The sequence below is a fragment of the Mytilus galloprovincialis genome, chromosome 12 (assembly GCF_965363235.1).
Source record: "Mytilus galloprovincialis chromosome 12, xbMytGall1.hap1.1, whole genome shotgun sequence".
Taxonomy (NCBI): domain Eukaryota; kingdom Metazoa; phylum Mollusca; class Bivalvia; order Mytilida; family Mytilidae; genus Mytilus; species Mytilus galloprovincialis.
This window is the reverse complement of record NC_134849.1, coordinates 19,721,458-19,740,730: the sequence shown is the minus strand read 5'-3', so window position 1 is coordinate 19,740,730 and position 19,273 is coordinate 19,721,458. Positions and strand designations below refer to the sequence as shown.

Here is a 19,273-nt window from a genome sequence, read left to right as displayed (position 1 = left end):
ATTAACAATTCAACTAGCAAACAGTCCAAGACTTCAAAACCCAAATAGGTAAACAGATGCATAGATGCTGATTTGCATAAGGTCGATTTCTATCTGACGCAGCTCATATGTAAAAATTCATCATTCACTTAACAAGAAGTTAATGAGCCATGAATTTAAAAACGTATCTCACGGCATTCCATGCTCACATGATGCTTGATATCAAATTTAAGGAAACTTTGATTCAGGGGATAATTACATAATTGGCAGATAGCTATTAAGGTGGTACCCAACACTTTCACTAACATTAATATGGCTCGTTTAATTTTCATAAAATTTTGACAATGCATTAAAGGGAAACTTCGCAAAAAAATCAAAAATTGATATTATGTCCATTCTGTATAAAAATGCTCAAATTTATAGATATTAAAAGTTTTATTCCGCTAAATAAGAGATCACCATCGATTTTAAATTTTGAGTATCAGTTCTCTGCTCTCCGCCATCTTGTCACCTTCTCCGATGAAAAATCCCGATATGTCTATAAACCACAAAGGAACAAAACTACAGTAAACGATGTAGTCGTAATTGCGTGTCGATATCTTGTCAATCGTACGGTTGTTTTTATCTGACTGACTAACTTGATACGGAAAATGGTCTTATATTTTTAAATAACCATATAGTCTGTTATTTTTAAACTGATAATATTGTAATTAGTTAAAAAGTCAAAGTTGAAATCATAAATAAGTGTTCCGTGGAAATTGTTTTCGAAAATCTAATTCGTTCATAATTCTTTCAAGTAATAAACTTTATTTAAATAAATTCGGATCTTCCCTCATCTGATCACCAGCATGGCTAAAGGTATTACTCCCAAAGGTATTGGAAGGGGTGTAAGGTGACACGTCCAGGTATTCAATCGATTTCCTGTCCGGCGGGCTTGCAAGTTCATGCATCGTTTCACTTCTGTAGATATTGATCAGTGTACACGACCGTTACTTATAACTTTCCATTTTGAACTATCAGGTGCATGTATAATATACATTTTTGTCTTGCGTGTCCGAAAGTGATATAATATACAAGTCATTACTGAACTCATACGCTTGTTTATAAATAACATTTCTGGTGTAAAGAATATATATTTATAAAAAAAAAATAATACAAAAAAAATAATTGAAGAAATACAAATCTATTTACATATTTTTCCAAGGGTTAATTTGGGAAAATGTAATATATACTCGTTGTCAATAGTTTAGGACAGATTGGAACATACCAGAATTATTGATTAAAAAAATGTGCGAACTTGTCGACGATTCGTGTATACACATACGCCTGGGTAGAAAGTTACGGAACTATAGTCAGTAGCGCAATTTAAAATATGTATACATGTATACATTGAACATAAGAAAGAAACATACATTTTGTGTAAATTGTGGTAAAAGTTTTGTAATAGACTAGTACACGTATGCCAACAGTATGTAATCAACGAATTCGATAGACTAATGTATACCAAAAGAAGAAGAAGAAAAAAAAGAAACAATTTGATTTAAATACAGGTCAATTTATAACTTGCTTTGGTTCATCGAAGTTAAGAACATAGTAAACTCACAGATTTATGTATCAATTAGATTGTTCTCGAATAAAGCTTTAAGGAAGAAATTCGTCATCATCACAATTGTTCCAACATTCATGTAAAATATATGCAACTGGACGTACACTAATAATCCCCAAGGGATGTGAATATTTTCTAGGAAAACTATTGAGTATCAATTTCGGGATTTATTTTCTTTCTTGATATTCAATGACAGCAATTTAAAGAATAAACTGCTTGTCGGATATTTGTCCGCTTTAGGGGTATTCTTGCAAGTTGAACAGACTTATAATAACATTCAAAAATAGGGAAAGATAACATTAAATTCGTTGTCTTTTAATTTTAAACATCGTTGGTCAAATAGTTATTTAAATTAGTAAATTAACTTAATATTTGAATTCAAATAAATAATAGCACCAAATATAATTAAATAATTCCACGGCGACCAATTTTGTTTGTCACCAACTTGAATATGTATTTTTAATGTGTGTATTAAATGCTCCCACTGATCCGAATAGACAGTCACACCTGGCAAGGTGTGCCCTAGAGGCGTGGTTAAATACCGAAGTGCAAATAACAATTTACCTTTCAACAAGCCATCTACGAGTATTGCCAGAGAACCGTGAATACACACATCGTATAAACCTAGTCATAGCAGAGATAGTAAAAGGTCAATACTAGTACACCAACATTACAGATTATTGTACTCTAATTTGTTCACCTTATCAGTCCGAAAATGCATTTATTAAAAATAAATTTATAACTTTTTATGTTGTCTACAAAAATAATTCGAATATACGTTTAACATAGATAATTTATCTCACGAATGAGTACAATTGAACGTCTGTGCGTTTTATCTTCTTATTATCGGATGGTTATTAGATAAAGCATAAGTCATCGGCGCGCTTACGATTACGTTAAAATATGATTAAAAACCAAGACTTTTAATGATTGTATTTTAAATCCCGGCATGCAAAAATCAGGAGAAAACGTCACGACCTACAGGAAGTAATTGATATTTTTTCATTAATTATTGAATTTCTCCTTTATTACTGCACATATAGCGATAAAACTTTGTGAATGTATATATTATGTCATAATGAACATATTTAAACCATAAGTAAAAAATCGTGAATTTTCCCTTTAACTTTGACCCTTACACAAAAATATAAAAATTTCAAAAATTTGATCCAACCATTTTGTCAGAAAAAATACACTGGTTATATAGCAGTTTGACAAACACCAATTTTGATCATTGAGAAGCTAAATATTCCCTTTACAATACAACGTTATTAAAACGTTTAGATGAATTTACAGAGTTATCTCCCTGTAGTGTTAGGTACTACCTTAAACTAAGTTTTCATTTGGCTAACTCTGGTATCACAGGTACAGGCGAACCATGAAATAAAAAATTCAACAAATGACAAACTTGTATGCTGATTTTGTATATGCTTGTATGCAGATTTTGTATAGGCTTGTATGCTGATTTTGTATAGGCTTGCATGCAGATTTTGTATAGGCTTGTATGCTGATTTTGTATAGGCTTGTATGCTGATTTTGTATAGGCTTGTATGCTGATTTTGTATAGGCTTGTATGCTGATTTTGTATATGCTTGTATGCTGATTTTGTATAGGCTTGTATGCTGATTTTGTATAGGCTTGCATGCAGATTTTGTATAGGCTTGTATGCAGATTTTGTATAGGCTTGTATGCTGATTTTGAATAGGCTTGTATGCAGATTTTGTATAGGCTTGTATGCAGATTTTGTATAGGCTTGTATGCAGATTTTTTTATAGGGTTGTATGCAGATTTTGTATAGGCTTGTATGCAGATTTTGTATAGGCTTGTATGATTTTGTATAGGCTTGTATGCAGATTTTGTATAGGCTTGTATGCTGATTTTGAATAAGCTTGTATGCAGATTTTGTATAGGCTTGTATGCAGATTTTGTATAGGCTTGTATGCAGATTTTTTTATAGGGTTGTATGCAGATTTTGTATAGGCTTGTATGCAGATTTTGTATAGGCTTGTATGATTTTGTATAGGCTTGTATGCAGATTTTGTATAGGCTTGTATGCTGATTTTGTATAGGCTTTCTTAAAGTCAATTTCCTTGACACTTACTTAATACTTTCCCAATGGTAGTTTCTCATTTCTAACTTCTTACAGATCTCCATGCCAATCCAGATTCCTAGACCATTACATATCAGTACGTCAAGGATTAAAGAATCCCACCAACATTCGGCAAAGTTTGGCAGTAGATGACAAAATACAATCTGAAATAAGACAAAATAAGATAATACTGTATACCAACTAGTTTAGTGACTTTTGTAAATACAAACAAGAATGTGTCCCAAGTACATGGATGCCCCACTCGCACTATCATTTTCTATGTTCAGTGGACCGTGAAATTGGGGTCAAAACTTTAATTTGGAATTAAAATTAGAAAGATCATATCATAGGGAACATGTGTACTAAGTTTCAAGTTTATTAGACTTCAACTTCTTCAAAAACTACCTTGACCAAAAACTTTTACCTGAAGCGAACGGACGCACAGACTGACGGACGAACGGAGGCACAGACCAGAAAACATAATGCCCCTCTACAATCGTAGGTGGGGCATAAAAAATGGCCAATGCAAATTGTTATGCATATGTTAAACTTGGACCTTCATAAATCATGCAAATAAACTACATTGAGTGAATCTAAAAATGACGAGATTAAATTGCCAAGAAGTGGGCTTGAAAGGGCTTAATGCAAAATAAAGTATCCACAAGAATAATTCATTTAGAGCAAGTAGTTTACATATAAAGGAACAGGTCTCATTTTTTGGGGGTTATATTCATGAATTTCAAATTGTGAACAGGATGGTTAACATTTCAATTTCAGAGAAAAAAAAACAAAAACCAAGAAAATGTACCACTTCTGTCACTTTAAACTTCCATCTCCAGAATAAAATAAAAGAGTTACCTCAGAAAACTCCCATAAAACACTAATTGTCCACAATATTCCATAGTGTCTGATCAACAGTGCTTTCATTGTCCATCCTAAAAAATGTGCCACTGCAAAAAGATCTAAGTGTGACCATATTCTTGCTACATCAATCTGGGAACAATTAACAGCATATTCCTGAAAGTAAAAATGGTATATTGATACAATGTTCATGCACAAAAATATTTCTTGTATTTTGTTAAAAACATGTTCACTCCCTCTTAACCCGATTGATAAGAGTTGCCTCCCTTGATGACAATAATATTTAGCTTAGAAATATAATCATCAGTTAAAGTTGTTGATTTTTGTGAAATAATTAAGCTTTAATGTGCAAATAAATGTGCTCAATGGTAATATTTTGTTTGTTTTGTTTTTGTCTTTTCATCATTTTTTTATTAGTGGTTTATATGGTGTTTTTATTACACTTTTTTAATTTTTTATTTCACCTTTGGTTTCAAGTATTTACAGAAAGGGAGATACAAGTTTCTCCATTGTATTTTACCCCTTTGTTCTATGTTAAGCCTTGTCAGCCGACGTTTTAAAAGCTAGGTACACAAATGGTGATTGTGGACAACTTTGGTTAAATTTGTGATGAGAAAAGCTCACATTGCTCTTCTGGTAAGGTAAACTAAAGATAAGAAGATGTGGTATGATTGCCAAAGAGAAAACTCTCCACTAGAGGCCAAATGGCATAGAAGTTAACAACTGTAGGTCAGTGTAACCTGGGCTCACCTTTTCTGATAGTCCAACCCCTTATTAAGTCAGGATATAACTATTCTGGACTCACCTTTTCTGATAGTCCAACCCCTTTTAAATCAGGATATAACCATTTTGGACTCACCTTTTCTGATAGTCCAACCCCTTTCAAGTCAGGATATAACCATTCTATCATCTTCCTCACATCCTGACGGTTTTGGAACAGGAAAAATACAAGTATATGGAAATACAGGACACTTAAACCTAAAATATAAACAATATAATGGCCATAAATTTATCAGCTTTTAACTTGCATGAACAGATACAACTGTTGCTAATTTCTGTGTCATTTGTTCTCTTGTGGAGAATAATAAACATGATAAATGTCTCATTGGCATTCATACCAAAAATTCTTATTTTTATATAGCAGCAAGAGCCTGCTTGCAAATTATAGCATGAACCAATAATAATATTTCAGAAACAAATTATAAGCACATCTTCCAATGAAGCACAAAAACAACCAAAAAGTCTAGTATGGGTCATTAAGGTGGTACCTAACACTGCAGGGAAATCAGCTAAACGTTTTAATCACATTGTATTGTTAAGAAAATATCAAGCTTCTCAATGATCAAAATGAGTGTTTGTCAAACTGCTATGTATCAAACCAATTTTTGCCGAGAAAGTGATTGGTTCAAATTTTTTGATATTTTGATATATTTTTTCAAAGGGTGAAAGTAAATATTTTGTCAAAATTTTATGAAAATTAAACGAGCCAAATTAATTTTAGTCAAGGTGTTGGGTACCACCTTCACTATTACTAATGGAAAGTCCCTGATGGTACAAGATATTCTGATTTATATCATATTTTCTTTCAGATACAATACATTTGTCATCATGCATGTATGTTTTTCTTTAAAAGTTCCAATAATGCATTCATTTAATTTTTTCATTTTTTTTCCCAAATTTTTACTACCTTGTCATGCTTGTTGCAATCTTGGGTGATAATTTATTATCTCTTCACATAAAAATATGATTTATAGCCAAACTTATTCAAATTATATTGTAAACAATTTTCCAATACATTCAACAGCCTGTCAATAGCATTCAATCAACGATAATGATCTACGGGGACAAAATATATTCCTCTTGAAATTAATGATTTTACTAGCATCAAAACAGAATCCATAGATAGCTTGTTACTGATATATAGATTATCTTGAAATAACACAATCATTCTGTATCCATAAACATATTGACGTATATTTGAAGGATAAATTTTCCCACAAATATCTGCAAAAAATACCAAAAATCTATAACAATTTAAACAGAGTTGTTTACTTTGTGCATTTAGGCCATGCAAATTTAAAAGTGAAAGTATGATTTGCAGCAAAATTAGCCTTAAAATCACATTAATATATAATCAATCTTTACCATGTCTATGCTCAGCCAATTTCCAAGGCTTATAAAATTACAACTAAAGGCCAAAATCTGTGCAAAATACAGAAAATCTATAATGATAAACAGAGTTGCTTACTTTCTGCATTTAAAGGCCATGCAAAAATGAAAGTATAATTTGCAGCCAAATTAGCCCTAAAATCACATTAATATCTAAATCAATCTTTATGCTAAGCCAATTAACATGGCTTATAAAATGACATGTAAAGGCCAAAATCTGTGAAAAAAACTGAAAATCTATAACGATAAACAGAGTTGCTTACTTTCTGCATTTAAAGGCCATGCAAAAGTGCAGCCAAATTAGGCCAAATAAAATAATAGGTGTGTTTCCTACTTCTCTACCTACCTGATATTTTAAGCTTAAAATAGCCTACCTTAAAGTCAGAATTTCTCTCCCATAGACTCAATGTAAAAATAAATTATAAAATAAATAAGAATTCCCTACCTACCCTATTTTTTTCAAAGATGTAATAGGAAACACACATATTATTCTATTTGGCCTTAGCCCAAAATTCAAATTAGTATCTAATCAATCTTTATGCTAAACCAGATGCCATTTAGGGTAACAAAGTTACAACCTAAAGTCCAAAAAAATCTATTGCAAATAAATCAGGCGGCCTTTCTTTTTATCATTTGAATTGTTTTTACATGTCATTTTAGTGCCTTTTTAAAGATAGCTTGCCATTAGGTATGGGTTTAAAGACAGACAATGCTTTTAGTTATAAAGGCTATAAGGTGACATATATAATATAGTTGCTAATTTTATTTAGTTTTTTTGTGGAGAGATGTCTCATTCAAAAAGTAAAAATTCAACCCTAAAATAAATGCTTATTAAAAAATATTTGGTATGACTATAAGAAAACATGAGTTGTACAGTTCTTTGTTTAAACTTACCAAAGACAATTCTCCATAGTGCTGGATGTGGTCTGGTAAAGGGACCTACAAATACATTGAAAAAAGTTAAACTTTATCTCAACATATCCTTTCCCCACTATTGTAAATTCAGAAATTATTGCGTTCATTTATTATTGCGATTTTGTCATTTTTGACTAAAATGCAGTTTTTATCTTTACGATATGAGAAAAATCCTGTTGATATATATAAAGAATTTCAAAATGCGAGTTTAAATTATTGCGATTATAACCCTGTCGCATTTTTCGAAATTATAAAAAACATTGCATATAATTTCTGAATTTACAGTATAAAATGTCTAAAGTGACTAAACCTATTTTCACCTGTTTTATGTCAATCTCAGAACAAATCATTAACTAGCTAGATTAATGTGCATTATCTATCATGTAATGGATGCATAACTATTCACTGGATATCAATTTTCGTGAATTTGTCTTATACATTCATACATGAGTTTTCTCGTTTGAATTGTTTTACATTGTCATTTCGGGGCCTTTAAACGCTGACTATGTGGTATGGGCTTTGCTCATTGTTGAAGGCCGTACGGTAACCTATAATTGTTAATTTCTTTGTCATTATGGTCTCTTGTGGAGAGTTGTCTCATTGGCAATCATACCACATCTTCTTTTTTATGTAAACAAATGTATGGGTTGTTTTCTGAATTCCCAATATCTTAAAGGAGGGTGTACTCCTAATTTCTTAAAAGGAGAGATCTTTTCTTTTTCATGGACAGTCTCAACATTTTATATTTCATAAATGTTTTTAAGATTTCATAGGCGTTTACAAATAGTGTACATAATTATAATTGAAAACCCTTCCTTAAGGTTCAAGATTTTTAAGTCTGACCAATTGTTTTGCATATTTTTTGTGTTGTGTTGATCTTACAAAATTTTCTACTTAATATATATATACAAATGTCAAATGAATGTATATGATGGTTTTATTTCAGGAAGCAATGTTTGTACATGTTTATACTAGGTTTATCTATCATTTCATAAATTATTCAACTCAGGAAAAAGATCATGCTAAGATAATTTGTATCAGATAACAAATGTTTGTGTATTCTTCCTTATTTATATTCAGACTGGCAATTTCTTGAAACTCAAAATCTGTCCTGGACAATCAGGCTGGCTCACTGTCTTAATCATTAGAGTAGTTGCATTGGTAATTGTAGTATATACACAAGAAACTTAATTAGTACATAATAAATTAACTTACCGTTAGGGAAAGCTAGCAGACTGATTACCAAGAAAAAGAATACAACACAACAAAATCCGTGCCATAAATTATCTTCTGGCCCGGAATCATTTCTGTAAAAAAAAAAAAAAAAAAAAAAAATTGGTTAAAGTGTTTAATAATAATAATCATCCCCCCCTTTTTTACCTGTATTGGCCTCAGATCATATATACCTGCTATCCTTCTCTTGATTCATCAATACAAAAAATATTAATAACACATAATTTTACTACATGATCATCTTATTATGAAATAAAATAAGGAAAAAAGATAATCAATGACTGTATAAGATATAACATTGATTCGACAGGTATCTATCTATTATCTTTTTAAGTATTTGCCCCAATAAAACATTTAAGAAATGAATACTTCTTTTCGTAAATTTATTGGGGCAGGCCCGTAGCCAGGAATTTCCAGGAGGGGGGGGGGGGGGGGAAGGGGGGGGTTCGTTGGACACACAAACTTGACTTTAACAGTCACAATTCGAACAGAACATTAATTGACTTTAACAGTGCTTATTGAGGGCGGGTTCGTCCGAACCCCCAAACCCCCCCTGGCTACGGGTATGTGGGGTGTCATTCCATTTACCACCTGTTTGATGATGAAACACAGTGAATATTGGTGGATGTTAAAAAACGATATATATGTATATCAATAGATATTATAGAAATAAAACATAAACATGACACTTTAATAACAGGGTTACTAACCATATCAAATTCTTACCCCAAGTAAATGTTGTCAACTTTGGCCATGCAACTACTTAGCATTATCTGCAGATAGCCCACCAAATATTTTTAGATCATTCCCTTCTATACTAGAACAAAATGTAGAAGGCAAGAAAATTTTTACATAAAAATTTCCTTGTACAATTAAACTTATTAGCAAACAGGACGTGGCTGCATTAACTTAATAGATGTAAAGATTGCATACTCTACAACTGAACATTATCTAACTGGCAACCAAAATAATCAGGCTTACCATGTAAAAAGACTTGATCAGAGTGGATCCAAAACAAAAATCTGGCCCAGCATGTCAGTAATGATCAGCCTTTTACAAAGTAGGGTTTTTATTCGATCATATTTACTGGATGTATTTAATCAGTCATTCGGCTGGATGTTAATTTATATATATAAACAGCAAATCATCATCAAGATTCAACACAGTCATTCCTAATGTCTGTCAGACATGTGGTAATGTCCAGTATTAAATGGTTTGGTCCAGTAAAATGTCAGCAATTACTGAACCAATTCACTAGTGTAGATAAGATAATTTTGTAATAGTGATAAAGATTGTTAAAACACTGACTATAGACCAGTGAAGCATAAACAAATTGGACCAAAAGACCACTGAGGTCCAAAAAACCTATGAATCTCTGACATTGATTTAAGAACTGTTTTCCATCTTATATATTATATATTACATGAACATTGTTCTTATAATGTCTTCTTCTAACAGGGGCAATATCCTAATAATGTTATTGATTCAAAGAAATTTCCTTGATGTACATTTATACCTTCACAGAAGTAATATTGATGGATCATATATACAGAGACCAGATGTGACCCAAACTGAGCCAGAAATATAAACAACTGTCATACATACAAGTTGGATTTTTTCTCACTTAAAATGTATATATTTATACATGAATAACAGAGGTACCTCATCATAAGAATTGTAAGGGATGCATGTTGGGATCAATCACAAACTCATTTCAATCAGCTTCATTGTTTGTACCCCCCCTCCCCCTTTGCAGTCCTGTGTTATCTGATACATAAGAATTGATGTCATACTGAGAACCACATGTATTCAAAATATATTTAAGAAATGACTGTAATATTTTTTCTGTCTATGAAGAAATAACATAAAAAATGTGGTGCACACTGAATAACGCGCGTAGCAGGTTATTTAACAGTGTGCACCACATTTTTTTATGTTATTTCGAATAGACAGAAAAAATATTACAGTCATTTCTTATAATTTAATTCTAAATTCCATTTTAAACCGTAGAAAACCATGAAAAAATGTTGATGACGTCATGGACACATGACTAAATTATGTCTATGGGCTCACAACAAAATAACGTCAGCCAATCAGAAGACACGTTACATCCAAAATTAAATTATTGATATATATATCATGTATATGTTTCAATCAAAACTTTCTTATATATATTACTTTTCATTAGTTTTATTACAAACATGTATTTTTATGAGAATCCTTTTGTTTGATAGGTTAATTACTATCAAGCTTCATACAAAATGTGATTCTGTCAATTATTTTTAGCCTTAAATAAAAATACAAAAAGAAGAATTGATTGCTTTGAACAAACTTTACAACATGTACAAGGCCAAGGGTAAACCATTTTTTTTAAGTCTGTCAATTTAAGGAATTTCGCTTGTCATGTTTTGGGATTTTTGTCAGATTTTCGGAATCCTCTGGTTTTATCCATTTGATTGCCTTTAAAAAATATGTCCATTGACCCCCATTTTTCTTTTTAAAATCTTTTACATATAGATAAGCCACTTGTAAAAGTCTACTTATTTTTTAATAGTTTTTTAGAACTTAAAATTGTCAATGATAAAGCTATGAAAAGTCAAGAGAGGATATTTTCCCGCAAACATTTCAATGGCTTAAATATCTCGAAAACAAGCACATTGACCAATTATATTTGTTTTGCTCTTTTGATTTCTTTATTAATCCCCTATCAATATAAAAAATAAAGTGTTTTGAAAAGCTAATAATTTTGAAACTGAGAAGCGAACTCCCTTAATGTGAACTATCAAGTTAATCACCCTAGGTTTATTCAGTACATGACTATCTCTACCTTAGATCCCATTGATTTGCAACTGGGCAAATTGATTTCAACACCATATTTATATTTTTTAAAAGCAACAATTTTTAAATTATAAATTAAAAAATTTTCTTTGGTTGTAACTATAAAATGTAAATCTCTTTGGTTTAAATGTGTTAAGGTTATAAACCTTGCAAAATCAATTTCTATAAAATGTTAACTGGAGATAGTCAAGCTAACAAAAAGTCAGTTCTATATTAAAGTGATGGTTTTCATGGTTTTATTCTAAAGACCTCTATCATACTTTATCAACACCTTCTTTTTTGCAATGAAAACAAATTTGAACATTTAATAACTACAACTCATTTCTTATATATCTGTATATATATGTTATTTAATATCCTATTTGTGGTTACATAACTATATACATGTACAGTAATAAAGACACAATTAAGGTGGGAGTGCATACATATAAATTGATAAAATATTCATATTCTTGAACGAACCTAAATCTACTAATATCTTTTTTATTCAAAAAGTTATAACAATCAAGTGCATAGATTGGAAACAAAAATGTTGTGCTCTACGTCTAGTATTCATACATTAAGTGTAAAAGTGAAGGGAAAAAAACAAAACCAAAAAATGATTACCTGAAAGTTCCCATAACGCAAAACAGCAAGTAATTTCCATTCTCTGTATTGGACTTTGGCTAATTACATTACTTGGAAGTTAATACTGACGGATCTTTTTCCAATATTACAGTCAATTAGTTATAACTTATTGTGATTTTTTCCCCGATACATGTATTAAATTTGTTTTAGTATCCTCTATGGATTAAAAGCCTTCAAATTTTTGGAAAGAGATACAAGTTTTTAGAATTGAATTTCTTTAAGACATTATACAGTTAGCAGTTACAGATTCATGTGTATGTATGTATTGATCTATGCTGGATTCTGGTCAATATTTTAAGGGTACAGTTTAAGAATGTTTGATTGGATAATAAAGTTTCAGAAAGCTTGATCATTACGATTTTTTTTAATATATAAATTTAGGAAAATTCAAACCACTCCAATTTAGGAAAATACAAACCACTTCTATTTAGGAATTAAATATTTTAAGAGAAGTTAAGTTTATAACTGCTTGATTGGATAACCAAAATTCCTAAACTTAGATTTTGTTCTCATTTTTAATTAAGGAAAATCTAACCACTCAAATGCAGGAATTAAAGCTTTAAAACATAAGTAACAACAATATACCTTCAAAGATAACCATGAATAGATATCATCTACTATGGAAATACTGTATGGCGAGTTATTTTTGGGGGTGTAAAATGTCGTTGAATAAGGTATACAAAGTATTTTGGCGATTATTATTTTGGCGGATTCAAAATCTTTATCAATACCTTTGAATGTACACTTTTAATTTGGCGGAATTTATTTTAGTGATTTTGTTCTAGTCGCTAAAATAAGTGAAAATTAACACCGCGCAAAAATAATCTGCTATACAGTAGTCTGTGTCAATGAAATGATTTTATTCACCGAAAGATGTTTTTGATAAGCAGACATTTTATGGACATGTTGATAGAATAGAATTCTTTGAATGCATGAACTGTAAAAAAATTGTGTCGTCAAATTTCAAATGATCAAAATAACTGACAATATAAAGATAAGAAGATGGGATATGATTGCCATGGAGAAAACTCTCTACAAGAGACCAAATGATTTATTAACTATAATAGCTGTTTGTCACCTGATGGAGCCTTCAACAATGAGCAAAGCCCATACTGCATAGTTAGCTATAAAAGCCCCCAAAATCACAAATGTAAATCAATAGACCACTTTCGAGTTCATCCATCACCGGAAAAAACTCGTCAATTATACGCGCCTTTATCATCGTCATTTGTGCGTTTAGGGGCGTCGTCACTTCCTTCCAATGTTGAGCGAGTGGTTGGAAAACTATAATTCTATATTGTACGAATTATTCGGCAAATTGAATTCTCAAAATTGACAATCAACACTGCTGTCATTAGGGAAATGTCAGTAAGTACCTACAGAGCAACCATTATTTCTAGTTTATCCTGCACAAAGACGATCACTTAGACGCTTGATGAACGTAAATAGTGCAGGGATACAGGCGAGCCCCTCTATCTGGTAAATGACGTCATAAAGGCGTGTATAATTGACGAGTTTTTGCCGGTGACGGATGAACTCGAAAGTGGTCTATTCAAACAAGAAAACTTAAATTGGATGATTTAAGTCATCAGATCGACATATATATAGTCACCTTTTTTCATGTCTTCACAATATATGATTCAGAGAAAAGTAAGAAAATTTGATGTCATACATGTATACATATTCAAATTTTGACCAATGAAGAAATCAAACAGATCACATGTTGATTAAATAAAAATAATCAACTTGTCAGGAAAAGGAAAAATCGTGTAAGAATTAAAGAAATAAATATATATATGTCATGAGCAACTACAAAAACAGATATTTTTTTACCAACACTGTCTTCAAGTCATCCATTAAATGAGACTAATTAAAAAATGTATATATATACAACTAAGTAAATTACCATGACACAGTCTTTGTGTGTGTTAAGCTGACAACAAACAATCAAGTCTTTAGCATCCATTTATACAAATATAATGAAGCATTGATTAACGGTAAACACATCATCATTAAAACAGATTGGGTGTCTGTCCTAAGTTATTCTTTTAATCACTTGAAATAAACTAATCAATTACAGAAACAGCACAACTAACAAAAAAATACTAGAAGCCTTCAAGAGCGTGTGTCGCTCACCTTGGTCTATGTGCACATTAAACATGATAAATGATAAATTCATGACAAAATTGTGTTTTGGTGATGGTGATCTTATTTTACTGAACATTCTTGCTGCTAAAATTATCTCATCTATAATGAACTTGGCAAAGTAATTACAGTTGAAAATTTTTGTAGAAATCTACAATTTATGAAATTGTTAAAAATTGACTGTAAAGGGCAATAACCCCCTAAGGGGTCAATTGACAAAATGTTTGACTAAGTATTTGTAGATCTTACTTTGCTGAACATTATTGCTGTTTACAGTTTATCTCCATCTATAATAATATTCAAGATAATGACCATAAACTGCAAAATTTCCTTAAAATTACAGCCACCCAACAACAGGTTGTCCAATTTATGTCTGACAATTTCAAGGCAGATAGATCTTGACCTTATAAACAATTTAACTTCGTCAGATTTGCTCTAAATGCTTTGGTTTCAGAGATATGAGCCAAAATCTACATTTTACCCCTATGTTCTATTTTTAGCCATGGTGGCCATCTTGGTTGGTTGGCCGGGTCACACCACACATTTGTTAAACAAGATACCCCAATGATAATTGTGGCCAAGTTTGGCTAAATTTGGCCCAGTAGTTTCAGAGGAGAAGATTTTTGTAAAAGTTTACGGACGAAGGACGCCAAGTGATGAGAAAAGCTCACTTGACCTTTCAGGTCAGGTGAGCTAAAAATGAAGAATGTGTTCATCAAGGGACACAGATTATCATCATATAACGTTATAACAGATCTAGACCATCATTAGTTCTTTCACACAGAGGGAAAATCTGGCACCTTGGGGTGGGCTTCATCTGCTCCTTAGGAAAATGTGTTTTAGTTCAGCTAAAATTAATACCAAACTTAATTCCTAAACATATAAAAAATTTATTGCAAATTGTGTGCAGTTGTCTCTATAGAAGAAGTTCTTGTTGAACAAGATATTCTCTAAGAAGGATATATCAGAATGAAACTGTTTTAAATGTAAGTGTAAAATTGAGAATGGAAATGGGGAATGTGTCAAAGAGACAACAACCCGACCAAATAAAAAACAACAGCAGAGGGTCACCAACAGGTCTTCAATGTAGTGAGAAATTCCCGCACCCGGAGGCATCCTTCAGCTGGTCCCTAAACAAATATATACTAGTCCAGTGATAATGAACGCCATACTAATTTCCAAATTGTACACAAGAAACTAAAATTAAAATAATACAAGACTAACAAAGGCCAGAGGCTCCTGACTTGGGACAGGCGCAAAAATGCGGTTGGGTTAAACATGTTTGTGAGATCTCAACCCTCCCCCTATACCTCAAACCAATGTAGAAAAGTAAACGCATAACAATACGCACATTAAAATTCAGTTCAAGAGAAGTCCGAGTCTGATGTCAGAATATGTAACCAAAGAAAATAAACAAAATGACAATAATACATAAATAACAACTGCAGACTACTAGCAGTTAACTGACATGCCAGCTCCAGACTTCAATTAAACTGACTGAAAGATTATGATTTCATCATATGAACATCAGGCACAATCCTTCCCGTTAGGGGTTTAGTATCATACCATCATAACATATATGAGAAGAACATAACCCGTGTCATGCCAACAACTGTTTTTAAAATAAATGTGTTTAGTTTCGATGCAAAGACCTTATCAGTGACTCAATATTAACGCCAAAATATGCAATCTTTAATGACTTGACAATAGTATCGTAATTATATCCCTTCTTAATAAGTCTATTCAAAGGTTTTGTAAGTTTCTGAGGTGAATACTGACACCTTTGTGCTTTATAAAGAATATTTCCATAAACAAGAGGCTCTCAAGAGCCTGAATCGCTCACCTGAATTTTTTTGGTTTAATCTCTCATCAATGATTATTTTGGCTTTTCAATTTATTTAAATGTTCTTTGAATCGTCCTATTTTCTTCAAAAGCAAAAAAAAAATCATTTTCTCCTATGTTCTATTTTAGCCATAGGAGCTATGTTTCTTGACATACAAGGAAATGAAATATAAAATTTATACTAGATACTCTGAAACTCTGAAACTCATTTAGCCTAAGTTTGGCTGAAACTGATACAGCAGTTTCATAAGAGAAGATTTTTTAAAGTAAGTCAACATGATGAACAAATTGTGAAAAAAGTCTTTAAAGGGCAATAACTCCTAAAGAGGTGAATTGATAATTTTGGTCAAATTGACTTATTTGTAGATCTTACTTTGCTGATCATATTTGCTGTTTACAGTTTATCTTTATCTATAATAATATTCAAGATAATGACCAAAAACTGCAAAATTTCCTTAAAATTACCAATTAAGTGGCAGCAACCCAACAATTGGATGTTTGATTCATCTGAAAATTTCAGGGCTGATAGATATTGACCTAATGAACATTTTTACTCCATGTCAGATTTGCTCTTAATGCTTTCGTTTTTGAGATATAAGCCAAAAACTGCATTTGACCCCTATGTTCTATTTTAAGTAACGGCGGCCATGTTTTTTGACGGATCAAAAATCAAAGCACACACTTTGTGCAGGATAATCTAAGGAACAACCATGCTAAGTTTTAACCAAATCCATTCAGTAGTTTCAGAGGAGAAGATTTTTTAAAGTTAGCAAATATGATGAACAAATTGTGAAAAATTGTCATTAAAGGACAATAACCCCTTAAGGGGTCAATTGACAATTTTGGTCATATTAACTTATTTGTAGATCTTACTTTGCTGATCTTTTTTGCTGTTTACAGTTTATCTTTATCTATAATAATATTCAAGATAATGACCAAAAACTGCAAAATTTCCTTAAAATTACCAATTAAGTGGCAGCAACCCAACAATGGTTTGTTTGATTCATCTGAAAATTTCAGGGCTGATAGATCTTGACCTAATGAACATTTTTACCCCATGTCAGATTTGCTCTAAATGCTTTCGTTTTTGAGATATAAGCCAAAAACTGCATTTGACCCCTATGTTCTATTTTAAGTAACGGCGGCCATGTTTTTTGACGGATCAAAAATCAAAGCACAAACTTTGTGCAGGATAATCTAAGGAACAATCATGCTAAGTTTTAACCAAATCCATTCAGTAGTTTCAGAGGAGAAGATTTTTTAAAGTTAGCAAATATGATGAACAAATTGTGAAAAATTGTCATTAAAGGACAATAACCCCTTAAGGGGTCAATTGACAATTTTGGTCATATTAACTTATTTGTAGATCTTACTTTGCTGATCTTTTTTGCTGTTTACAGTTTATCTTTATCTATAATAATATTCAAGATAATGACCAACCAGATGCTCCGCAGGGCGTAGCTTTATACGACCGCAGAGGTTGAACCCTGAACGGTTAGGGCAAGTATGGACACAACATTCAAGCTGGATTCAGCTCTAAATTTGGATTGTGATTAAATAGTTGACACAGCATAGGTTTCTGACACAGAATGAATGTGTTCTAATGAACTTAAAATTTTTGTTTCTCTTAGAGCAATTCACTATGCTGTTGAATATTAATCCTCTCAAAAAAATGTTTGAAGAAATTTTCTTTTTTATTTATGAAATTTCAAATGAGAAAAATTGAACCCAATTTTTTTAATCACATCCCCCTTTCCCTTATTCCAAAACTAATCTCAATTAAAATTTCTAATGGAGTTTGCAACAATAACTACTCATTTAAATACATCATAAAATATTAAGATGTAAAAAAACTGCTTGTTATCACTGAATGGTAAAGATTATTTTAATTTATCAGTTGGTAGTAAAAAGTGAATATACATTGTATATTGTATATAACAAAGATTTAAGTTGATTCTGGACAAAGAAAGATAACTCCAATTAAAAAAAAATCTTGCTATTGCACAATATTTTGCAATTAGATATTTCTTGCTTACTATTCTGGACAAAGAAAGATAACTCTAATTAAAAAAAAATTTGATATTTCACAATATTGTGCAATTAGATATTTCTTGCCATTGCGCAATACTGTGCAATTGAAAAGACTTGCTATTACACAATACTTAATATAATAATTTTAGATCCTGATTTGGACCAACTTGAAAACTGGGCCCATAATAAAAAATCTAAGTACATTTTTGGATTCAGCATATCAAAGAACTTCAAGATTTCAATTTTTGTTAAAATCAGACTAAGTTTAATTTTGGACCCTTTGGACTTTAGTGTAGACCAATTTGAAAACAGGACCAAAAATGAAGAATCTACATACACAGTTAGATTTGGAATATCAAAGAACCCCATTTATTCAATTTTTGATGAAATCAAACAAAGTTTAATTTTGGACCCCGATTTGGACCAACTTGAAAACTGGGCCAATAATCAAGAATCTAAGTACATTTTTAGATTCAGCATATCAAAGAACCTAACTGATTCATTTTTTGTCAAAATCAAACTAAGTTTAATTTTGGACCCTTTGGACCTTAATGTAGACCAATTTGAAAACGGGACCAAAAGTTAAGAATCTACATACACAGTCATGACAGTTAGATTCAGCATATCAAAGAACCCCAATTATTCAATTTTGATGAAATCAAACAAAAGTTTAATTTTGGACCCTTTGGGCCCCTTATTATGTTGGGACCAAAACTCCCAAAATCAAACCCAACCTTTCTTTTATGGTCATAAACCTTGTGTTTAAATTTCATAGATTTCTATTTACTTATACTAACGTTATGGTGCGAAAACCAAGAAAAATGCTTATTTGGGTCCCTTTTTGGCCCCTAATTCCTAAACTGTTGGGACCTAAACTCCCAAAATCAATACCAACCTTCCTTTTGTAGTCATTAACATTGTGTTTAAATTTCATTGA

At 31.5% G+C, this 19,273-nt stretch overlaps 1 protein-coding gene across 1 annotated transcript in view; it reads right to left on the bottom strand.

Annotated features, from left to right (window-relative positions):
• The window catches only part of LOC143055437 (phosphatidylserine synthase 1-like), a 47,188-nt gene that overhangs the window by 14,500 nt on the left and 13,415 nt on the right, over nucleotides 1-19,273 (bottom strand). The window contains exons 2-6 of the mRNA XM_076228582.1: nucleotides 8,835-8,926; nucleotides 7,599-7,643; nucleotides 5,395-5,513; nucleotides 4,533-4,691; nucleotides 3,687-3,838 (exon numbers count right to left, since the gene is read on the bottom strand). Of these exons, the coding sequence (XP_076084697.1) occupies nucleotides 3,687-3,838; nucleotides 4,533-4,691; nucleotides 5,395-5,513; nucleotides 7,599-7,643; nucleotides 8,835-8,926 (567 nt within the window). The remainder of the gene's footprint in view (nucleotides 1-3,686; nucleotides 3,839-4,532; nucleotides 4,692-5,394; nucleotides 5,514-7,598; nucleotides 7,644-8,834; nucleotides 8,927-19,273) is intronic.